The 24,659-nt window shown below is 53.7% G+C and overlaps 1 protein-coding gene across 1 annotated transcript; it reads left to right on the top strand.

Annotated features, from left to right (window-relative positions):
- The first annotated feature begins 327 nt into the window (after window positions 1-327).
- lonp2 (lon peptidase 2, peroxisomal) lies at window positions 328-24,233 on the top strand. Its single transcript, XM_088939184.1, has 15 exons — window positions 328-702; window positions 3,598-3,826; window positions 4,787-4,918; window positions 5,567-5,689; window positions 5,786-5,952; window positions 6,446-6,540; window positions 8,740-8,998; window positions 11,693-11,834; window positions 14,931-15,081; window positions 15,550-15,676; window positions 16,427-16,560; window positions 19,176-19,309; window positions 20,029-20,236; window positions 22,035-22,225; window positions 23,076-24,233. Exons 1-15 carry the CDS (start codon window positions 470-472, stop codon window positions 23,295-23,297), a joined length of 2,547 nt encoding a protein of 848 aa, XP_088795310.1. The 5' UTR covers window positions 328-469; the 3' UTR covers window positions 23,298-24,233.
- The last annotated feature ends 426 nt before the right edge of the window (window positions 24,234-24,659 follow it).

Here is a 24,659-nt window from a genome sequence, read left to right as displayed (position 1 = left end):
TAAGTGGGGAGCAGCGGTGCTGTAGGGGGATCCCCGTGATGGGCAGGTGTCCTTCGGCGGGGAGTCCTGTGCTCTGGAGTTTGTCTAACGCTTCAGAGGCCGGGGTGAGCTCTGACCCAGAGCGCCGCTGTGATTCTGGCATGGACCTCTGCCTCTTGAACCTCAGTGTTAATGCAGAAAGCCGGTGTGACGAGAGTGCCCTCTTGAAAACCTTCCGTGGCCCAGACGCTCAGGAGCAGCCTCAGCGTCTGGGGGCCGGCTGTGACAAGCGCGCCCCCTGCCGATCGTCTTGTCTCCGGAAGCGCCGGGTCTGGCCCCGACAGCTTGCCGTAGTTCCCGCAGCTTGTTTTCATTCGTCTGCGGCTGGTCGTCCGATGTGGTGACGGGCAGCAGGTCGACAGGCCAGCGGCGAGGTGGGAACACGGTCTGCGCGTACCGGAGGGCTCCGGGGCTACTCAGCGCTCAAGCCATGACGTCTGGCGGCGGGATCCGCATCCCAAGCCGCCTGCCGCTGCTCCTGACGCACGAAGGCGTGCTGCTGCCGGGCTCCACGATGCGCGTCAGCGTGGACACGGCCAGGAACATGCAGCTGGTGAAGAGCCGGCTCCTGAAAGGCACCTCTCTGAAGAGCACCATCATCGGGGTCATCCCCAACACCCGGGACCCCGAGTACGACACGGACGAGCTGCCCAGCCTGCACAGGTACGCTGGTCCCGGGCCCCGGGCTGCGGGCAGCTCCGCTGACAACTCCGGGAAGCCTGTTATGCAACACCGCTGTTGTTGCTGTTGTTCGATACAGTCTAGTCTGTTTTTTAAAAAGCATTTTATCTGGTGTAAAGCTGTTGCAGAGAGTATTTTTTCGGCTATTTCAGGTTAAATTTGTACTGTTTTGGCTCAGCTGCTGCTCTGCGCCTTCATCGAAGGCTACCGGAGCAGATTTTTCTAGCTTCATCTACTGCTGGTATCTTAGCAGGGAAGACGTGTGTAAAGATATTAAAACGTTTTTTTTTAATTCTTCGTTTGAAATGAGGGTGGTTTGTCGGTGCTGTGGTCAGTGGTTTTTCCAGAAGGCTCGCTGGTACTCGGGCGGACTTTGAACTTGACTCGGCAGCAGTTCCGCCAGCCCGTGGCGTGAGGTCTCTGCTGTCGTCTTTCTGCGCGAAATCGAGACATTTTTACAGTGCACGTCTGTGTGGTTGCTGTAGTTTGGCCTCTTTGAGTTTGTCACTGGGATACCAGATCGGGTTGTATTCGAGTTGCGTGTTTGTTGTTGAAAAGCGAGCTCGTTGTCCGTGTTGACCGTCGAGGTTGGTCTGCGCGCACACCTCTGTGGCCTGTGGCCGTGCTCTTCAGGACGGCTTTGGCGATGGTCAGAGACGGAGCTGTCACGTTCTCTCTCTGAAATCTAACAGTGCTAATCAAGCACCGGTATCAGTCCACAGTACACTGACTGGCTTTGTGGGTTCAATTGCTTTTAGTTTAGAAGGAAGTTTAAAACCCACCCCTTTCTCACAGTGATGTGAATTAATCTTTCATCAAAACCCCTCTCTCTCCCTCATCTCACTCCCCCCTGTCTCCTCTCAAATCAATTCAAGGTGCTGTACTGGCATGACCGATGAGTACAATCAGTGTTTCCAAAGCAAATAAAAATAAAATTAACATGAAACAAAACTAAAAATAATATTAAATCTACAGACATATTACAGATATTTATAACAAAGACATATAATAAAATATTTACATATACTGTACTGTAAACATATGGAGCATTATTGGGAGACAGGCTCACTGTTCCTCAGGCTGTGACAGGAGATCACATATTGGGCTGCCAGTTCAACTGAGTTCCTCCCTCTCTCCCAGTAGGATTGGGACCCGTTGTGATTCTGGCAGGTGTGGGAACTCTGGGACTAGTTTTCTGAATTTAGGGAAGAATGTTTCTCTAATCCCAGAATATCACAGTGCAGTAGGAAGGGCATCTCTGTCTCTCTTTCTCCCCGCTGGCAGTGGGAGCACAGCCTGTCCTCTCTGGGCAGCCAGGTCTGCCTGTGTCCAGTGTGTGTGTCCAGGCTGTGTCACTGAGCCTGTCCTCTCTGGGCAGCCAGGTCTGCCTGTGTCCAGCATGTGTGTCCAGGCTGTGTCACTGAGCCTGTCCTCTCTGGGCAGCCAGGTCTGCCTGTGTCCAGTGTGTGTGTCCAGGCTGTGTCACTGAGCCTGTCCTCTCTGGGCAGCCAGGTCTGCCTGTGTCCAGCATGTGTGTCCAGGCTGTGTCTGAGCCTGTCCTCTCTGGGCAGCCAGGTCTGCCTGTGTCCAGTGTGTGTGTCCAGGCTGTGGTCACTGAGCCTGTCCTCTCTGGGCAGCCAGGTGTGCCTGTCGCCCAGTGTCTATGGCCAGGCTGTGGTCACTGAGCCTGTAGTTCGTCAGGGTCTGTTTCTTTTATCTTGGTCAAATATTCGGCTAGTGTGTATTGTCTGTTTAGGGTTCTGTAGCATTCCAGTTTATGTTGTTTGTGTGTGTGTCCCAGTGTGTGAGATATTGCTGTTTGATCTGTGCTGTGATGTGGTTGGGTCTGAGTTGTGGTGCTCTAGCAGTGCTGTCCTGATGCTGGTTAGTGTCGGTGTGGCTCAGGTCAGTGAGCCTCAGGACCAGCTGGCTCAGGGGGCTGTGTTTTGGGCTCAGCTCTTGGCTCAGCAGGGCTTTGTGGTGGTAGGAATTTTGGTTGCTGTTTTTTAGGTGTAGCCAATACTTTAATACTCTCTTCTGTATGTTTATCAATAGTGGGTACTGGCCTAATTTGGTCCTGCACCCGTTGTTAGGTGTTTTTCTCTGCACACGAGGATTTCTACAGATCTCCATGTGCAGAGTTTCTGTGGGGTGCTTGTCCCATTGAGTGTCCTCCTGGTCTGTGAGGGGACCCCACACTTCACTGCCGTATAGGGCAATGGGTTGGATTACACTTTCAAATATTTAGAGCCAGATTCTTGTTGGTGGGTTGATGTTGAAGAGCCTCCTTCTTATTGCGTAGAAAGCCCTGAGTGCCTTCTCCCTCAGTGCCTTCACTGCCAGGTCAAAACTCCCAGAAGACCTGATGGTGAGACCGAGATATGTGTAGCTGGATGTGTGCTCCAATGTGTTGTTGTTGAGTGTGAATTTGTACCTGTTTCCCTGAGGTCTGGCTTTCTTCTGGAAAACCATGGCTCTGGTCTTGTCCAGATTGACTGTCAGCGCCCAGGTCTGACAGTACTGCTCCAGCAGTGCCAGGCTCTGCTGCAGCCCCTGTTCTGTGGGCGACAGCAGGACCAGGTCATCTGCGTAGAGCAGGAACTTGATTTCTGTGTCGTGTAGTGTGAGACCAGGAGCTGCAGACTGTTCCAACATTCCTGTTGATTCGTTGATATAGATATTGAACAGTGTTGGGCTCAGGCTGCAGCCCTGTCTCACCCCACGGCCTTGGGTGAAGAATTTGGTCCTTTTGTTTCCAATTTTCACTGCACATTTGTTCTCTGAATTACAATGATTTGATTATGTCGTAGACTTTACTATCTGATTGACTATCGCCCCTATCTCACTCTCTCACTCTCTCTCTCTCGCCCCCTGCAGGATTGGCACAGCAGGCCTGGCGGTGCAGGTCGTGGGCAGTAACTGGCCGAAGCCTCACTACACCCTGCTGATCACGGGCCTGTGCCGGTTCCGCCTGGCCCAGCTGCTGAAGGAGCGCCCCTTCCTGGTGGCCGAGGTGGAGCAGTTGGACCAGCTGGAGGGGCTCTCCGGTGCCGCCGATGGGGAGCTGGGCGAGCTGTCCCAGCGCTTCTATCAGGCCGCGGTCCAGGTCGGTGCCGTCACGGGCAGTAACAATATGCCAGCAGCCATATAACCCTGCAGCTCCCAGCTGGCAGCCCACTGGAGCCCTGCAGCATGAGCCTGCTCAGTACCTGGATGGGAGACTCCTGGGAAAGTTAAGGGTGCTGCTGAAAGAGGTGTTAGTGGGGCCAGTAGGGGGTGCTCACCCTGCGATCTGTGTGGGTCCTAATGCCCCAGTATAGTGATGGGGACTCTATACTATAAAGAGGTGCCGTCCTTCAGATGAGACAAAAAACTGAGGTCCTGATTCTCTGTGGCCATTAAAAATCCTAGGATGCTTCTCAAAAAGAGTAGGGGTATTACCCCGGTGTCCTGGCCAAATTTCCCCCTGTACTTTACCAATCATGACCTCCTAATAATCCCCATCTATGCACTTCATCACTCTGTTCTCCTCCCCACTGAGAGCTGGTGTGTGGGGAGCGTACTGGTGCACTCTGGCTGCCATCAAGGTGGGGCTGCACATTGGTGGTGTTAGTGGGATTCCCCATTACCTGTATAGGGCTTTAATTGGAGAGTCCAGAAAGCTATAAAAGTGTAAGCAATTATCATTAACAATCTGCATCCCAGGGCTCAACACGCAGGACAGCTGGTCAGGGGAGGAGTGAGGCACTGCTTTAACGTTTGAGTTAGGGAGGCCAGATTGTTCGAGCACAGAGTGGTGTTCAGCCAGGACAGAAGGGCTAACGCCCCTGTGGTTACAAACAGCCCTGGGAACTTTAATGTTCTCTTCTGAAGGATAGCATCTCCTACAGCACAGAGTCCCATGCCATGGGGAGAGAGCGCCCCCTATAGGTCTACAACAGAACTTGCAGCAGCAAGTCGCCCATCCCAGTGCTGACCAGCCCAGGGTGCGAGGGGTCGGCGCTGTATTCCTGGCTGTGGCGCTGTCCGGGACAGTGTGAAGTCTGATCACACATCTCTCCCTCAGCTGGTGGACATGTTGGACATGTCCGTGCCGGTGGTGGCGAAGCTGCGGCGCCTTCTGGACAGCCTGCCCAGGGAGACGCTGCCCGACGTCCTCACCTCCATGATCCGCACCTCCAACAAGGAGAAGCTGCAGGTACTGCTCTCGGGGCGCAACAGCGGTGCCACACTCCCAGGGAAGGGGGGAAGCCGTGTGAGTGAGTCAGGGGGAGGGGGAAAGGCAGACACTGGCTGGAGCACTGAGCCTCTCTGGTGTGGTGACCCCAGTGTCTGGGGGCTCTGGGACCCTCTGGAGAGGTGACCCCAGTGTCTGGGGGCTCTGGGCTGTGAAGGGAAAGTGACCCCGGTGTCTGGGGGCTCTGGGCTGAGTCGGGGTGTTGACCAGGTGTCTGGGGGATCTGGGGAGGTGACCCCAGTGTCTGGGGGCTCTGGGCCTTTCTGCGGAGGTGACCCCGGTGCCTGGAGAGGTGACCCTAGTGTCTGGGGCTCTGGAAAGGTGACCCCAGTGTCTGGGGGCTCTGGGCTGTGTCGGGGAGATGACCCGGTGTCTGGGGGCTCTGGGCTGTGTCGGGGAGATGACCCGGTGTCTGGGGGCTCTGGGCTGTGAAGGGAAAGTGACCCCAGTGTCTGGGGGCTCTGGGCTGTGTCGGGGAGATGACCCGGTGTCTGGGGGCTCTGGGCTGTGAAGGGAAAGTGACCCCAGTGTCTGGGGGCTCTGGGCTGTGTCGGGGCCCCTCCGGGCAGGTGACCCCGGGGTCTCAGGTGGCTGTGTGATCAATCGCAGGTTCTGGACGCCGTGGGGCTGGAGGAGCGCTTCAAGAAGACCCTGCCCCTGCTGTCGCGCCAGATCGAGGGGCTCCGGCTCCTGCAGAAGACCAGGAAGCCCCGGCTGGAGGAGGACAAGCGGGTGAGGCTCTCCGACGCCCCCTCGGACCCCCGTACCCTGATTTGATCTCCCCTGATAAACTGGAAACTGTCCCCTGCTCTGTCTGCCCTCTCCCAGCTGCTGCCGGTGCGGCGCGGCGGCCCCTTCCCCGGCCATCGCTTCTCCCTGGAGGACGAGGAGGAGGAGGAGGAGGACAGCGACGACGTGGCCCTGCTGGAGAGGAAGATCCGGGGGGCCAGCATGCCGGAGCCTGCCCTGCGCGTCTGCCTGAAGGAGCTGAAGAGGTACGCTTACAGCCCCGCCCCCGAACCCGCTCCCCAGCGCCGCAGAGCTCCAGACCCGGCCGAAACGAGGAGCGTGACAGGGACAGAAATGCACAGACTCGCCAGAAAGCCGGGAGAATGTTTTACCTGTGGAGTAAACCTGTGGTTTTCAGACGTTTGCCTATGTAAAGGAACAAGCAGCTGGTGATTCCTGCTGGCTGGAGAAGGCTGTTTTTTCTTCTTTCCTCCTCCCGGACAGTGAGAGAGAGGAGTTTATTTGCCATATCCACATGTACCTTGGGGTTCTTAATCACGCCATTCTCTCGGGGTAGTTCACAGTACGGTAGTGTGGGACAAACCTCTGCACCTTCCCCTGTTCCCCTCTACCTGAGCCCTTTCTCTCTGTGGAAGTCCGTGAGTGTGTGTGTGGAGGGCTGTTCTGCATTCTGCCCTCCTCTCGGTCGGAGCGAAGTGTGTGTGTGCCGCCGGCTGAGGACTGTCTCCCTGCCCGCAGGCTGAAGAAGATGCCCCAGTCCATGCCGGAGTACGCCCTGACCCGCAACTACCTGGAGCTCATGGTGGAGCTGCCCTGGAGCAGGAGCACCACTGGTAACACTGTCCGTGCCGCTGCCCGTCTCTCCCTGCTCTCAGCCTTCCTCTCTCCTTATGTCAGCCTGGGCATCTCTGCCTGGTCCTGCTTGGCTGTTCAAAGGGTGAAAATGTTAAGCAGTAGAAGACCCTGCAGTGCCACTCTGCTTCCGCTCTCTGTCTCCTTGGCGGATAAAAGCTGCTGACGTGTTTGCTCAGCGGGTAAACGCAGTATTGACTAAGGCCACTAGGGGGAGGTATAGCCCCTTCGTTCTTAAAGCAGCACATTCTTGAAATGCAGCCATGATCAGTCACTTGAACCACCTGGCAAAGGCTTTCGAAGACTGTGAAAGCATTTACAGACCCCTGAAATACCTAAAATAAAATCCCTGAGAATTCATACGCAGAAATTCGGAAAAAAAGCTGCGTTGGAGAATCGGCACTTGTTCACGCCTGTTGTTATGAGGGATTGTCCAGAAGGGCAGAAGCGAAGGCTTAAATGGCTGGAGTAGTTTGCAGGCTGTGTGATGTGATTCTAGCAGCGTAGGCGTGTGGCCTGTGCTGGGGCACTGGGGACAGATTGCTGCAGGCTGTGAGCTTGTGAGGCCTGCTGCAGGCCCATGAGGGGTGTGCGCAGACTTTGCCGACTGCTGGTTGGACCTGTGACTTTGTTGCCAGGGAGCGTTATGGCATTCCTGACCTCTTGCCTTCAGTGGGAAGAAAGCAGGAAAGGGTCTTGTGCCAGCGGCCAAATCGGTGATCTGGGCCGGTAATTCTCCTGCTGTGGCTCCACAGCCGAAACGCTGTGTTTCTTTCCCTTTCCTTTCGGTGGGGAGTAAAACTTTCCTGTTCCTTTGCCAGTTCATCCTCTGAGCCGCCAGAAGGAGGCAGCACAACCGCACCGAAATGGGGAGAGGGTGCTGCCACACACTTCGCCTGGGGCGTGTGTGTGCTGGGGGTTCTCCACCAGGGGCAGCGTGAGCACGGGGGGGGTTGTCGGTCTGTGAAGGGGGGGGGGCGGGGGTTGTAGGCATTCCTGGAATAGCAGACAGTCGGGAGTGAGTGTCTGGGCCTCCCAGGTGTGGTTTCCATGGAAGCTGCGGACTGTCTGAGGGGAGGCAGAGTGGCAGTGTGGCGCAGGGTTAGTAACTGGAAGGTTGCGGGTTCGAATCCCTGGTGACACACTGCAGTTGTATCCCTGAGCAAGGTGTTTGAGTGAAATACCCAGCTTTATTAACGGATACAAATGTTAGTGGCTTGGATAAAAGAGTGGAACCAGACACATTCTTAATTAGTAATAATTAGTAGTTTTCTGTGATCACTGTACAGCCCTGTTGTGGCCTCCCCCCAGTGATTGCTCAGTGACTTTGCCCTAGTTCACAGCACCTCTCCGGTCACGTGGCCTGGCGCTCCCGAGTCGCTGTGGTGTGTGGCCGCCCCTGCTCTCTCTGTCCCGTGGCTGTGGGCAAAGGTGCTGGGCTCCTTGCCACGCGCCTGGCTGCCCTGTTAGTGAAACTGGCAGGGTACAGGAGAGCTGCCGTTCGCCACTGTTCGGGTTTCAGTTTTGCTGTGCGCCAGACTCCCCCCGTGCTCTGACCGCAGCCCTGCTAGGCTGTGAATGAAGCAGGCGCGGGCAGGGAGGGGCTGTGTGCCCCTTGGCTCTGCTCTGCTCTGCTGCAGCAGTCAGGGCCGCTTGGCAGAGGATCGTGGGACAAATCGCACACTGGCACTGCTGGCGCCCAGGCCGAGCTCGGGGCCACGCCCACTCCGCACGCGCCTGCTCCCCGCGGAGCTCTTGCGGTGCTCCAGTCTCCTGCGGCCTCCTGTCTGAGCCGCTCAGCTCCAGGGCAAGAGCCGGGCTGGCGGGGGGAGGGGGGGCAGTCTGCCCCAGAGGAAAGGCCTGCTGAGACCCCCCTCCCCCCCAGGACAGAAACTGAGAGGGCGTTCAGCCGGTCACAGCCCTGCGCCTGCAGTGGGCAGAGCAGTCTGGGATTGCCAGTCCAGGCAGGAAGCTGGGCCTCATCGAGAGGGTCAGGAGGTCACAGCCGAAGGCCTGGCCCAGAGGAGTGCACGGCTGTGTGGGCAGTCCTCCTCCTCTCTCCCTCTCGCCTTTCTCTTCTTTCAATAATAAAGTGTCTTTTCTGTGGCGAAGATGAGGGTCCCGCGGGCGAAGACGCAGTGGTTAACCGCGCTGCCCCTCTCCCTTCTCCCCCGCGGCAGACTGCCTGGACATCCGCGCGGCCCGCGTGCTCCTGGACAGCGACCACTACGCCATGGAGAAGCTGAAGAAGCGCGTGCTGGAGTACCTGGCCGTGCGGCAGCTCAAGAACAACCTGAAGGGCCCCATCCTGTGCTTCGTGGGGCCGCCCGGCGTGGGCAAGACCAGCGTGGGCCGCTCCATCGCCAAGACGCTGGGCCGCGAGTTCCACCGCATCGCGCTGGGCGGCGTGTGCGACCAGTCCGACATCCGCGGGCACAGGTCAGCGGGCGCCGGCCGCGGAGCCCCGCGTACGGGCTTCGCCCTCTTTCGTGCCAGTGCTCAGCGACAGGCCTAGTATCGGCAGAGCAGGTTTTTCTGGGCCCTGTCGGGGTCCCAGACTTTAAAATGTGCGTGTGGGCGGCTCGATGGAGCTCAGGTGTTCAGATACCCCCAAGTTTTCATCAGGTTGTTTTTCGGTTGACGGTGCTCTCGGCCTACAGTTGCCCTGAAACCTTTTATAATATCACTTTATTGGCCATATACAATTTTTTGTATTAGGAATTTGTCTTTTCACATACCCCAACTTGCTCTCCATGAGACACACAGACAGGGAGAGAAGCTTGGGGTCAGAGCGCAGGAGAGCGCTGGAGCAGTTGGGGTTAAGGGTCTTGCTCAGGGGCCCAAAGGAGTAGGATAATAATAAACTTTATTTTATATAGCGCATTTAAAGGTGGCTTCTCAAAGCCCTTTACAGGATGACAACAACAATAAATAAGAAGAATACACAAGATAAAACACAATTACAATATGTAGAGGAGACCGTGGATGGTGGTACTAAGAAAAGCAGAGGGGTGAAGAATGGAACCGGCTTTTCTGAAGAAGAGGGTTTTGAGTCTGGATTTGAAGGAGTTTAGAGAAGGTGACTCTCTGATATCCTTGGGCAGAGAGTTCCAGAGCTTGGGGGCATAACAGGAAAAGGCCCTGTCACCCATACAATGTAGACGGGCTTGGGGGACAGTAAGGAGGGCAGAATTAGAAGAGCGAAGGTTGCGAGGTGGGGAGTAGGGCGATAATAGTTCAGACAGGTACTGAGGTGCCAAGTCATGCAGAGCCTTACAGGTGAGCATGAGGATTTTAAAGTCTACACGGAATTTGACCGGAAGCCAGTGCAAGGACTCCAGGATAGGAGTAATGTGAACACTTGCACTAGACCTGCTCAGGATTCTGGCTGCTGAGTTTTGGACATACTGCAGTTTGTTCAGAGTAGATTTAGATACCCCAGCGAGTAGAGCATTACAGTAGTCAATTCGAGAGAACACAAATGTGTTGATCAGCTTTTCAGCCACAGTTAGTGATAGCATAGGGCGTAGTCTAGCGATATATCTGAGGTGAAAAAAAGATGTTTTGACAGTATGCTGCACATGTGGGTCGAATGTTAAGCCAGAATCGAATATAACCCCAGGGTTTTTCAATTTTGATTGAAGCTCAAGTACAGAACCATCTACAGATAGGGTTACTTTCTTTACGAAGTTGATGGGGCGTGCCAATAAGCATGACTTCAGTCTTGTCGCAGTTAAGATGAAGGAAGTTTTGAGTCATCCAAATTTTTATGTCAGAGATGCAATTAGATAGAATAGAGACAGCCACATCAGTATCAGGTTTGGTATGGATGTATATTTGAGTATCGTCAGCATAAAAATGAAAGCTGAGGCCATGTGATCTTAAAAGCTGGAAACTTGTAAATGCTGAAGAGCTAAGGGGCCCAGTATTGAGCCCTGAGGAACACCAGATTTAACAAGACCAATTTCAGACCTGTACCCATTGAGAGAGACAAAGTGACAGCGATCAGTGAGGTAAGACTTGAACCATTTGAGAGCAGTGTCAGAGACTCCAAACAGTCTCAAGATGAGAAAGTAAGATGCCGTGCTCAACAGTGTCAAAAGCAGCACTGAGATCTAGAAGAATGAGTATAGAAAGAGAACCAGAATCAGCAGCTATTAGAAGATCGTTGGTGACTTTGACCAGGGCGGTTTCTGTGCTGTGAAGCTGACGGAAGCCAGATTGGAGGGGTTCGAAAAGGTTGTTTGTCATGAGGTGGTCATGTAACTGAAGTGTGACAGCACGTTCTAGAATTCCTCTGCCGGCCGTGGGATACGAACCGGCAGCCTTCCAGCCACATCAGGGATGTGGGTGTGGGATCAGGGATCTTTTGAGTATATCTGGCCGACAGGCTTAATAAGTCCATGTTAAAGCCAATACTTGGGGAGCTGAAGTCTGTCTGCTGCATTCTTCCGTGTGATTATTCCCAGTGTGTGGAGAGGCGGGAAGCTCTCTTGCCTTTGAAGTGGTGCCTCTTGTGCAGCAGCTGTTGAAGCAGAGGTTAGGTGAACTCCGGGCTGGGCCGGGCCAGTCCTGGCCGTGCCCCTCTGAGGTCAAACGAGGGGGATGACCTTCGCTGTTTTCTGCTCTCCTGTTTCGCACGCAGAGCTGCTTTTAGAGACGAGGTGTGCTGTAATTGTCTAAGTGATGTTTTCAACTAGCTGCCTGCATATATAATTATTCATAATTGTACGGCTCTGTGAATCTGGTCAAGACTCCCTCAGACAAACAGGGTTTTTTTTTTTATTCTTCCTGTTTTGTCTTTTGTTGTTGGACACTCCAGAGATCTGGCCCTCTGTCTCCTGCCCACACCCCCCCCCCCCCCCCAGCCTCCTGCTGGGGGGAGGGCCGGAGTGGACGGGCAAGTCACTGTGTCCTGGCACCAGGACAGTATGGGCTCAGTCTAAAAAACAACAATAAATGACCAGTGCAGTATTTAAAATCTTTCCTTATTTTGGTGTGGTTGAGCTTTACGGGGACAAGTATAAATTTACAGGGTCAACAAAGAGACCGGTCAGCCCCACACGCGTGGGTCTGGCTAGTTGGTTGGCCCCTGGGAGCTCATGGCCTCCGGTCTGCCCCTCTTGCCCGCAGGCGCACCTACGTGGGCAGCATGCCAGGCCGCATCATCAACGGGCTCAAGACTGTGGCCGTCAACAACCCCGTCTTCCTGCTGGACGAGGTGGACAAGCTGGGCAAGAGCCTGCAGGGCGACCCGGCCGCCGCCCTGCTGGAGGTCAGACCCTGGGCAGGGGGGGCGAGGGTTCGAGGGGGACAGACTCACACGTGTGTCGCTGTGCGCAGTCACAGACGGTATCCTGCAGTGTCTGTTCCCCGTCACTGAGGCAGAACAGGACAGACCCTCGTCAAGCAGGCAGGCCGGTTAGTTACTGTGCAGGTGGGGCCTTTCATCTGCTTGTCCCTGTTCTCTTTCTGCCAAAACTGCAAAAGCCTTTATTCCGTCAGAACACAAATGCTGGTTATGAGAGCTGAGCCATTCAGGAGCAGTGAGGTGTTTCCCAGTCAGTTCAGAGGAGAGGCAGGGTCTTGGAGGTGTGCAGTGCCACAGAGACCTGCAGCACAGAGATCAGTGCCTGACAGCAGAGCTTGTCCAGCACAGTCCAGCACAGTCCAGCACAGTCCAGCACAGTCCAGCACAGTCCAGCACAGTCCAGCACAGTCCAGCACAGTCCAGCACAGTCCAGCACACTCCAGCACACTCCAGCACACTCCAGCACACTCCAGCACACTCCAGCACACTCGCTGCGTTTCTTGACTTCAGGAGAGTCTGTAAGCAACAGGCCCCAGAGCAGCCTGGTTTGTCTTTTCTCTGGTTCTCTTGATGATTTTCTTGTGCTTTTCAAGAGGTGTGGGGTTTTGTAACTGCTCTCTGGGGGAGCTGGTGAAAGCAGCTTTCACAGATGAAAAGCAGCAATCTTTTTTCTCCCTCTACCCTTCAACACCTGGGCTGTTGAAATTGTCCAAGAAAACAGAAAAAGGAGCCAGACGCACACGTGCCAATTATGTGCACATTCCTATCAGAATTCATTAAAATTAATGAGCGGGAATTGAGTGTAAATGTGCATTAATTATATAAATAAAATACTTAATCTAATTATACATTTAAGGAAATCACTGTAAACACTAAATGTGTCTTACGGTGTTCTCTAAAAAGATAACAAGCGTGATGTTTCCAGCACCTGCTCTGGTTTGGCTTGTACACATGCCTGCAGGTGATAAACCTTGAAGTGGATTGAAGTGCTGTGCAGCTGGACTGCATGTGATACCGCGGGTCAGCTGCCGCGTATGGCCGCTGGCAGCCTGAAGGGATTTTTCTTTTCGGTTCTGGTCAGACAGCCGCAGTTCGGGATTGCAGAACTTCAGCTGATCTCACTGCCACGTTCCCATTCCCGTTCCGATCCGGGCCCAGCCAAGGAAGCTGTCTGGGAATGCAGGCCACGGGAGGAAGGGACAGGAAGGAAAGAGGAGGGGGAGGAAGTTACACCCAGCCCGCGTGCGCTGAAGCAGGGCTTGTGCAGCACCTCGTGTCTCCCCACGGCCTGGTCTTCCTGCGGGACAGGGGGCACGCACACCCTGCAAGCTCTCTCTGCGGTCACTGCTTGGACCTCTGAGGACAGAGGCTCAGGGGTCCCCAAGGGCTGTTATGCGGTGGTTGCCAGTTCAGATCCCAAACTCTGCCACACGGTCTCGCCGTGTCGCCCTGAGCGAACCCTGATCCTGCCTGGGCTGCCGGTTCAGGGGTGAGGAGACCTCGTCAGCGCCACGGCTCGTCCCCGGGCCGCTTGCTCGTGAAAGATCATGTCTGCCGCGTGACTCCTTACTTGCTGCGCTGCAGGAGTGAGAACAGCTGGGCCCGCTGAGAGATCAGGCCCTCCAGGGCGTCAGTCTGAAGGGCCACAATGCAGACCTTTGTTTCGCTTTCTCGTGGCTACACTCATGACAGAGTGCACAGCCAGCAGCCCTTGACTGCGCTGTTTGTGCTCTTTTATTAAAGGGCATTAAAACAGGACAGACACCCACCCCCACACGCTCGTAGGAAATGGCTTTCTGTTTTTAGACTTCCTTCCACTCTGGGAGTGGCCTGTCGCTGGAGGTGCCTGCTGTGGAGGCCTGTGAGTGCCATGCTGGGGGGGATGAGGAGTCTGGCTGGGGTCGGGGCTGCCTTGGGGGGGTTGGCAGGGGTTTGCCCAGCTGTAAATCGCTGACAAAGAGAGCCCTGTGTTTGCTGGCTGTCTCCTTCATCATTGTCCCCGGCATCAGTGAAGGCTGCCCGCCAGATACTAACCAGGAGCAGGGCCCTGTGTTTAATTGTGGAGCTGGAGGGAGGGGGGCGTTGCCTGCAGGTGTTTCAGCAGTGAAGCCTGTAATTAGAGCCATCCTCCCCTGTGTTGCTGGTAATTATGATAATGATGATGAGCTGTAGTAGGTTAGTAAGCCAATGAGCATGGTCTCCTCCTGTCCCCCCCGCCTCTCCCTGCCATCGGGCTGCTCCTGCTCTGCTCCTGTTGCAACTAGAGCCTTGCCTGTTAACAGTGGGCTCTCTTGAATGGGTCCCTCTGCTACTGTTAGAGAGATTTCTTGCCATTGGACCATTATGGTTTGAGCTGCTTTGATGACCACAGAGGAAGCCCCATCGCAGTGGTTTCACCATAATGGTGTGCGATAGGAGCCGTGGTGCGTGAGTACCAGTTGCACTGACGCACTGATGCTCCCTGTGTCGGACTGGCTGGGGTGTGTAGGTGCTGGAGCTCTCTTGTGAGTGGAAAGTGTGGGATTAGTGTGCATGGTCTGTATGTACAAGCTCCAGTCATTTGGATTGCAAACACTGTCTTTCCTGAAGGTTGGGGACACAGTCGTGCACGCAGACTCTGAAGAAGTAGGGCCCCCAGCTCCTGTGTGGGTGCGAAGTGGGGTGCAGCAGTGGGGTCCCTCCTGGGCTCCTCGGCCCTGGGCAGTCGGCAGAGCTGTGGTCTGTGGTTGGCTGCGGCACTGGCTGGCCTGCCTACGGCACGTCCCGCACTCTGTAGATCTGTCTGACCCGGCTGCCCGGGGGAGCCCCTGTGGCCAGCGGCCCTCTGTCCTTCACTGGCACCCGGCTGCGAGCAGGCCCCCTCTCTCCTGCCGGACAGCCCAGGGGTGTCGAACAGCGATCCCCAGCTGTGCTGGCCTGTTGTACGCGTGTTTAGTCAAACTGGCGTCTTTTGAGTGACCCATAGTGATTGATGTGATATGCAGCTATTTTATTTAGACGGATGTTGGGGTGTTATTTTTCTTGTTAATCTTCTCGGTGTGTTGTTCTTGCTGTTGTCAGGTGCTGGACCCCGAGCAGAACCACAGCTTCACCGACCACTACCTCAACGTGGCCTTTGACCTCTCCCAGGTGCTATTCATTGCCACGGCAAACACCACGGCAACCATTCCACCTGCACTGCTGGACAGGATGGAGGTGCTGCAGGTGCCAGGTGAGGGTCAGGGGTCAGGGGTCAGAGGCAGAATGCAGAATGGCTCTGTTCAGTCCCACTGCTTGCCAGTTTGTCTCTTCTGTTTTCTCTGGTTTGGGCATTTTGCCTGTTATAATAAGTCTTAGAGCTTATACCAGCATCTTACATTTCATAGCTTTTATTGAGCATTTCAAATTTGACAGGCTCTGCTCTGCAAATGGGGGAGAACACTGATTTTGAAATCCAGCCGTCGAAGGCTGCAGGCCTGTGGGATGTGTGGCTTTATATCTACCTGTGTCCCAGGAGAAGGGCTTAATTGGTTCAGTTAAGTGAATAACGGGATCAATTAACTAATTATGAATTCAGGTGGACTGAAAGGCTGCAGCCCTGAGGGAGCGGACTTTGAAGAGCCCAGCTGTGGGCTGCGTGCTGCTATTTGCAGTCCTGCGATCAGGAAGCAGCATGTCATATGTGTGTGCATGTGTGTAGGGTACACCCAGGAGGAGAAGATTGAGATCGCTCACCGACACCTGATCCCACACCAGCTGGAACAGCATGGCCTCACCCCTCAGCAGGTCCAGATCCCGCAGGAGACCACTGTAGACATCATCAGCAGGTCTGTACGCTGCAGGGAGTGTCAGACGGGGGGGGGGTGAAGGGGCAGGGGCGATGCTAACTAGAGACTGAAGGAGTTCACATGATTGTGAAGCACAGACAGCACAACGCTGCAGTGCTTCTTCTTGGCTCACGTCTCTTTCCCTGTGTAGAAAAGGAGTTCTCTTAGTCAAATTTGCTGTGAGAAAGGCACAGTGAGTTTATTATGTATGCATACAGGAATTAATCAGCCACAGGAGTTGTCTGTGGTCAATTCAAAGTACAAGCTGGGACTTTCCCATTTATATATCAAGCAGTTACACAGAAACAAGCACAAGGGAGGAAGTGTTTCCTGAGGAGCGATACCACTCCAAAGAAGTAGTTAACATATTTGTGCAATAGGGCATTAAGGAAAGATATTGCAGAACAAAGACAGCTTATTTACAACTCCAGATATCCACCCCCCACCAGTCCTTGAACATTATTTTTTTAAGTCCGGCACAATTTCAGCTCCGCAAATCTTATCTGACAACTTCTGTTACTCCTCAGGCGGTTTCTCTGCCCAACAACAGCTGAGAGCTCCAGTATGCTCTTAACTCTTTCCTTCAGGTGTCCCTCCAGCAGGCGATGCTACTGAGAAAGAACCCTTTAAGGACAGTGGACAGTGCTTTCAGTTTCATTGCGTGCTGGCAGTAGGAGCAGAAGAGTGGGAAGGGAGCGTGGTGGCGCGGTGTTGGTGATCACGCTTCCTGTGTACCGTCTGTCTGGGCAGGTACACCCGGGAGGCGGGGGTGCGCTCGCTGGAGAGGAAGTTCGGGGCCATCTGCCGGGCTGTGGCCGTTAAGGTGGCGGAGGGTCACAAGGTCGCGAAGACTGACCACGCCTCTCCTGGGGCAGAGACGGCAGGTCAGTTCCTTCTCTCCAGAGCGGCGGCGAGATACAGTAACCCAGCCTTCTGCACACAGCACACTGACGACATCGCCTGCAGCACACAGGGCCTGGTTACAACACCGGAAATTTTCAAAGGCTTTGACATCCCTGTGGACGTCTTCAGAATCAACAGTGAGCCACAAACCAGGGGACAGCAGTGGAGACTATGGGGAATCGCATTTAAAACCGAGAACAGGAGGCATGTCTTACACAATGTCACTACACAAAGGGTTGCAGGAGTCTGGAACAGCCCCCCAGCCATGCTGGTAAAGCTCCCGTCCGGGATTGTTCTGGAGAAACAGTTGGATGAGATCCAGGGATCAGTTAGCTTCCAAACCCCAAATGAGCCTCAAGTTTGTGAGCTTGCAGGCGTTGCTGTGTTGTCAAGGCGGCGGCGATGGCAGGGCCGGGGAGGGTCTGAGGGGCTGGTAGTTCGTGTGAAACACAGGTGACATCGCCACACTGTGCCCTGAGCCGGCAGCCACTCCCCCCCACCCCCCGGTCCCTTTCAGTTTCACACAAACCTTGTGCAGTAGGGGCTGGAGTTGGGCTGGCAGTTAACGAGGCTGGAGTTGTGTTTGTGGTGCCGGCAGGGCTGTTGCATGTGAGGGGCCATATGGCACTCCCCCCCTCCTTCAGCAGGCAGAGAATAGAGTCAGAAGAGAGCGGCCCAGTCCCCCCACCCCCTCACCCCCGTGCGCGCTGTTGCTAGGTAACAGTGACATCATTTGATGGCCCAACAAAGCCAGCTATGGAGACCAGTGTCGACTCCTCTGGGCTCCAGTGTGACTCTGAGCAGCTGTCATATAGTCAGCCCCCCCCCCCCCTTCACCCCCCTGTCCATTTGCAGAGTTTATCTTTCTGTCACTCTTTTTTTACCTCACCTTTGCTGTCCACCTTTGCCTCTGTGCTCTTCCTGTTTGCCTCAGAGGCTCCTGGAGTTGGGTGTGTTTTAACAGGAATGGCGGTGGGTTCAGGTTAGGGTTAAGCCCCTCTGCTCAGCGCAACATGCGTGCGAAGCCTAAAGAGACTGGCTGGGTGACACTGGCGTGCACGGGGAGTGTTTTTACTCTCCCTGAGAGCTTGCCCTCTCTCTCACCCCTCGGCCGAGCTCCGGCGAGCTCTGGCTGTGTGCTGGGTGAATGCTCGTGTTGTTTTGAATAGGTTTCTTCTTATTTACATCCACTTGTTAGCCCAGTCACATAAGGGGGAAGCAGCAGCCAGGAGCGTGCCGAGTGCAGGGGTGCCTTCTTTTGGGGCGTCTTTCTCTCGGCCGGGGGCAGGAAAGCAGTGGCCCTGCTGGGTGTACTTTTCCTTAAGGGAACACACTGAAGACTCCAGCTGCAGCGTCCTCCCGTCCCGGTCGGTGACTCGTGTGACCTCAAGTGGAAGGACAGATGTTGTTGTCATAGTCCCAGTCCACTTTGGGCTCACTGATCTGAGTCCTGCAGTCATGCTTCCCACAAGACCTGGTGACACTGACTCACAGAATTAGGGCTCATGTCCAAGAGAACTTGGGAAGGTCCTGCTTTTCCCAAATGTTTTCCCAAATTCCCAAATTCCCCCCCCCCCCAAAAAAAAAGGGGTGGAGCAGTGACTCTCAGTCAGTCAGACGCTCAGGATCTGCCCCTGTGGTTGGAAGGTTGCCGGTTCAAATCCTGCAGCCGGCAGAGGAATCCTACTCCGTTGGGCCCCTGAGCAAGGCCCTGAACCCCAGCTGCTCCAGGGGCGCCGTATAAACTGACCCCAAGCTTCTCTCCCAGTCTGTGTGTCTCATGGAGAGCGACCTGGGGTATGTGAAAAGACAAATTCCTAATGCAAGAAATTGTATATGGCCAATAAAGTGATCTTATGTAGCCTGAAGCCCCCATCCCATCTCTCACCAATCCATCCAACAGCTGATCATGTACCAGGGTTTTAGATGCTACTGTGATTCACCAACATGGGGATGTTGATAAGGGACCAGGCTGTCTGTTCAGTGGCTGCTTGCTGACTAATTTCCAGATCTCATTGTCACTTCTGAAAAACTGCATGCTTGATTCTCAGATACCCAGACCAGACACAAGCTTTCAGGAGAACAAGTGTGCACATGATCCTACCTTTACTACTCTCATTCTAGTGCCTAGAATATGTCACGCTGTTACCCTAGAATATTGCGTGCTTGCTTCATATAGAATACTGTGTACCGGTTTATTTGCCATGATACAAAACAAAATATTCCTGTTGGGAATCAGTCCAGAGAACAGTAAGCAGATGCATCCCAGTCAAGCAAACAAGCAGAGCAAGCTCATCATCTCTGAGTCTTCACCCTCCCTGCTTTGCACCCTGTCTCTTCAGATTCCAATTCAAAACGTTATTGGCATGACCGATGATTTCCAGTGCTACCAAAGCAATTGCAGTTAGCAAAAATAAAGACACTTACAACAAACAAAATTACTTGCAGACATTAAAAAACATTATCGATGGATCTCTCTATCCTTTGTCTCTCTCACTGTTTCCCAGTGCACAGCAGTATGAATAATGGCTCCAGTGTCATAATGTGGCCTTGCAGTGATACAGAGCTCTTTTCTTGTCTGCGTGCCTGTTCACAGGCCGGGAGAAGGCAGATGGCAGGGAGGAGTCTCTGGCTGGGTCAGCTGACCTGGCCCTGCCCCCTGAGATGCCCATCGTGATCGACCGCCATGCCCTCAAGGACATCCTGGGGCCACCGATCTTCGAGATGGAGGTCAGTGTGCTGTGCGTCTGAATGGGGACAAAACACCGAACACAGAAGCCAACCCGTCAGTCTGCACACATCGGCCTCCTGCTTCGAGCTGTGCTGCACACTGCAATCGGAGGGCTGATGCACCTTAGCAATATTGGGCATCTCTGGGTTCTGATTGTGTTGTGAGCTTTGTACTGAAAGCGTCTAGTCTTTCTAGTCTCTCTAGTCTTCCCGGGGCTTTCAGGATTCCTATTGGAGAGGCAGGGACTTCCCGATAGACCGGCTGGGAGAGAGAGTCACACAGCCTGGGCTGGCCTGAGGTTCTCCAGTTTTCTGACTCCGGGAATTTTATGAGAGCCACCTGCTGGCCTGAGACCCGGCATTCCCTGAGCGGCAGTGTCGCCTTGCAGGGCCGCCCCGCCGGGAATCCGAGAGGGGGAGGGGGTTCTGGGAAAGGCCTGGCTTCCCACACAGAGACTGGAACGTGTCTGTCTGGCCGGCGGGGGGGAGGAAGGGGCAGGCAGGTGTGGATCAGGGGGCATCGGCACTGATCTAGAGCTCTGATGCACCCTTTGCATTTCTCTTGACTTTTGAATGCAAGTATGACTTTTACCCATGGTTTAAATATTATCCCCGTGTTTTTTTTCCCCCACACATCACGCAGCTGCACAGACATGTGCTGGCACGTTGCCCAGTGCATGCTGGGGCGTGTAGTCTCACAGACAGTCTGTTGTGCGCAGGTGTCGGAGCGGCTCACCCTGCCCGGTGTGGCCATCGGCCTGGCCTGGACACCCTTGGGTGGGGAGATCATGTTTGTGGAGGCCAGCCGCATGGAGGGGGAGGGGCAACTGACTCTAACCGGCCAGCTGGGGGACGTCATGAAAGAATCGGCACACCTCGCCATCAGCTGGCTGCGCAGCAACGCCAAGGCCTACAGCCTGACCAATGGTGAGCGGGGGCAGGGGGCAGGGGGCAGGGGTTACGCTTCAGGGGCAGGATGCTAATAGAGACTGTTGCTTCACAGCAGCATTTTGGCTTTTTAGTTTGCTGCATGCTCACATGGGACAGACAGGCCCTCGTGCAGGGGTAGCTGATACCAGAAGGGGTGTCATTACTCACACCAGGTGGGTATTTCGCTTTGCAAGCAGGTAAAGGACATGACAGAATGCACAATACAGTTTACACAGCATGAGCCCATTAACAAATAAACGACCTGTATGAGATGAGAATGAAAATAAAATATATAAAAAGGTTAAATATACAGGGTATTGTAAATAAATAGGGGTTGCAAAAACAGTGATCATAAGAAATGACTGAGAGGTTAGTGAATAATTAAAATAAACCATAACCCCCCCAACTGTAAAGATTTTGAGTAGAGTAGACTCAAGCGGTCGGTATAATTCGAGGCACTGAGTCTCTGTTCTCTGGCACAGCTGTTGAGTAGAGTGGTATCTTTTAGTCTAGTACCTGACTAGTAGTAGCATTCAGGCACACTGGGTTAAACAAATATTTATTGATAATGACAATACACAAACTAAACAATACACACCATACAATATGCAAGTTACATTATTTACAAACAAGGCGTCTCACAGGACTACTTCCTGACCAACCAGAAAAACCCAAGAATGCTACCAAGTATTGAAAGATTCACCTACACAGGCCAACAAGAGAGAGAAACTTGCCTTCTAAGCCGAACAGAATACAACCAAGAGTTAAATCTCATGCTGTAAATCTGGATGCGACAAAGCATAATGAACCTATTTCCTTGTTCTAAAAATGCTCCCTCTAATTAGGAGAGATAGTTTTAATCTAGGGATTCTCTGTACAGACATCAGAGCTTCCTAAAAACAATAGAACGGCAAGCTCTCTTCACACAGTTCAAATACTGAACTCGAATCTGGTCTTTATGGAAGGTCTAGACAAGGAGCTCTCACCTGGTACACACTTTCCTCTCTCTCCTGTCCTTTTCTCTTCTCTCTGCTCTTGTCTCTCTCCTCTCCCCTCCTCTCTCTGTCTTCTTTTCCTCCTCTTTTCACCTTCCTACCTGCTAACAGAGAACTTTATCAAGGTAAAGCAGGCGATGTCTTTGATCAGTGTCTCACACCCAGCACAGCTCAGTAAACACCTCAGTTCCTTTCTTGCTCTGAAGCTCCCGAGAACTGTAAATGTTGAGACTAGCCAGGTGTTAGCCAATTGTATCTAGCTCAACAGCCACTTCCAGTAACCTTATCAATAGCCCTGGGAATAAAATATTAACTTGTGTTTATTGCTCTTGAGACCAGGCAGTCTGAATGGACCCCCAGGTTGAAAGAGCTCAGACTCAAGGTGCAAGAGGTGGTCATGATAGTGGTTATATTGAATATATTGGCCTCCCACACTGTTGAGTGATGTACTGTAGCTGTTGTGCATCAGTAGCTTTGCTGGCTGCCTTCACAGTCCTGCTCAGCCTGTTTTCATTGTGTGTATTAGGGTTACCGAACCTGGCTGCTGCAGGGAATGTCAGGAGAGATTCAATAAAGGTTCTGTTGAAGAAAGCCATCATTGTAGTACACACGTTAAAAAAAAAAGTGGGGTTCTCTCAGGAATTGACAGGTTCAAACTGTTTGAATATTGTTCACGGGTGAAAGTTTAGTGGTAATTGCGGAGACTGAATGGTTTTAGTTTTGCCACTCCCCCAATGCATTGCGCCCTGCACAGCCCAGAGAGTATGGTTTACGGGAGCCCTGTGTCTCTGTGTGACCAGCTGTGGGCGGACCTGACCCCCTGGAGGGCACGGACATCCACTTGCACTTCCCGGCCGGCGCGGTGACCAAGGACGGCCCCTCCGCCGGCGTGACCATTGTGACCTGCCTGGCCTCCCTGTTCAGCGGCAGGCTGGTGCGCTCGGACGTGGCCATGACCGGAGAGATCACCCTGAGGGGCCTGGTGCTGCCGGTGAGTGGGACGCAGCGAGTCGGGCAGCCCTAGCGCGTCCGTCTGAGAGGCCGGGACAAACGCTGAGTCACGATCGCCCAGACGTTCAGCCACACCAGGCATTAGTCACGGAATCCACCCAGGAAACCGAGCTGCTCCAGCAGAGCCAGGAGACTGAGGCAGCCGCAGTGAGGACTGACGTGGCCCAGGTGTGAGAGAGCAGGGCTGGCGCTCCGATCTGCAGGAGCTGCTGAGGGCTGACGTAAGGAACCTGGGAAAGACTGGAGCTGTTTCCGGATGTCGCCCTCCTCCCCCTGGGCAGCTCAGTGGATGTGGAGAAGGGTTGAGTGGAGCCCCGCGCAGCTGTGTGTGTGTGATGCTCTCTCTTTAACGCAGCTGCGTGCTCCGTGCAGGGCGCGGGCAGGCCCCGACACGTGCTGGCATGAGGAAGAAGGCTGTGCCTCTCCGCTCGCCCCGCACCAGCCTCCCCAGCTGGGACATGTCAGCTTGTGCTGCCTCCCAGCACTGCTGGTGCAGCTCTCTGTGCTCCGGGGTGAAAACTGGGTTTCTTTCGAGTGAGGACAAGCGGGTTGTGCCTTGTAATCTTTAACCTCCTTACAGCACGCGTGTTAAATTGCTGCAGGAAGATGGGATTTGTATTTCTGTTCTGCTGCAGAATGCACACATCTGTGCTGTGGCCAGGGATGGTTCTGCTGTGTGTGGATGCTGCCTTATGATCTTTTCCATGTTCCTTAGTGAAAGTTCATGAAATGGGCTCTGGATGCGAGGATACGTCACAGATATCATGGCTGCGCTTTCATTTCCAGCACTCTGCCTGTATTTTTGACTCGGCGCTTTGTCTTTTCAACAGGTGGGAGGGATTAAGGACAAAGTCCTGGCTGCGCACAGGGCGGGATTAAAGCGAGTGATAATTCCCAGGAGGAACGAGAAGGACTTGGAAGAGATCCCGGCCAACGTGCGGGCGGACCTGGACTTTGTGATGGCCAGCCGTCTGGACGACGTTCTCAATGCGGCCTTCGACGGCGGCTTCCCTGCGTCTCATCTGCACGCACAGCTCACCAGCAAGCTGTGACCACAGCATGCGCCACAGGCCTGCGCTGAGCTGGACCAGGCACTACACTGTGTACCTACTCGAGTTCCCACGCACAGACAGTCACAGAGAGGTAGATGGGTGGATGCAGAGAGAGAAACATTGACATCAGATACATATTATGTCAATACAGAGATTTATGTCAGGTGATGGTGATGGCAGACCTGACACAAACGCATGCACACCAGCCAAAGTGATGGCAGACCTGACACACACACACCAGATCAAAGTTATGCCACAACTGACACACACACACACTGACACACACACCAGCTCAAAGTGATGGCAGACTCGACTAAAATGCAACAGACTGATGAAACCAGAGAGCCTACATAGACAGCATCACTAGAGCTGAGCCCTGCGTTTCTGCCAGCAGCAGTGTCAATAATTTAACTCTCCTTGTCATTAAATACTCAGTCTGCAGCCACATGAATTGCTAACCAGCGGTAATGGGTTTGGCAGCTGACTGGGAGCACTGGGCAGGGTCAGGTAATGAGATACTGCTCCTGAAGTGCTCTTACCTGCTTGGCCTTATATTGCTTTGTTTTGAAGAGGCAATGTTAATATGTTTCAGATGTTTGAAGAAATGTAATGAACTGATATCGAAGCAGTGCACGGTGTTCCACTGTGTGCGCGGGACACCACGGCCGGTACATAGGAATGTGATGTTACAATGCAGCAGATTGTTTCTTGTTTTATTGAAAAGGATAGAGTGAGCACTTAATTCAAAATAGAAAGCTTCTATTTTCTGTGAATTCTATGTGAAATGATTTATTTTTTTCCTTAAAATTGTGCTTTATCCAACCTAGATTTAGTGCAGCACTGTGCCCGTTTTACAGGTGTGATAAATTGAACTAGACAGAGCTAGGAGTTGTTAACCAAAGCACTTTATTGATTAATAAAGGGTATAATTCACAATCTAAGGTGTTGGTGATCTGAAGAGAGCCGTGCCTGCAGTGGTGCTCCTGCTGTAGCCCCTCCACCTGGCCAAGATTGCTGCTGCACTTAGGATGCTGAGCGTCGGGGCTGTGACTCTCCAGCAGAAGGGCTGGCATCCCCAGGTGTAATTCAGGCTGGGGAGAAGGGTGAAACCGGAGCCCAGCGGGGAGATGCACGTCTGGACCGAGACGGATGCATTACAGCTCCCTGCAGGCCTGGTGCTCGACAGGCCACAGGCGGGGACAAACTCTCAAGGCATGACCAAACCCTCCCAACAACTTACACCTGCCTCAGCTCAAAAACATTGCACCTGCTTGTAGTACACAGGCTTGCTCCAGTACAAATGGTGTGTAGTGAACATCACTCTCCTCGTGCTGCTGTGTCCTGGGAAGGGATGGGGAAACT

The sequence above is a fragment of the Atractosteus spatula genome, chromosome 21 (genome assembly GCF_055471065.1).
Source record: "Atractosteus spatula isolate fAtrSpa1 chromosome 21, fAtrSpa1.hap1, whole genome shotgun sequence".
Classification (NCBI taxonomy): Eukaryota; Metazoa; Chordata; class Actinopteri; order Semionotiformes; family Lepisosteidae; genus Atractosteus; species Atractosteus spatula.
This window is presented reverse-complemented; position numbering and strand designations above follow the sequence as displayed.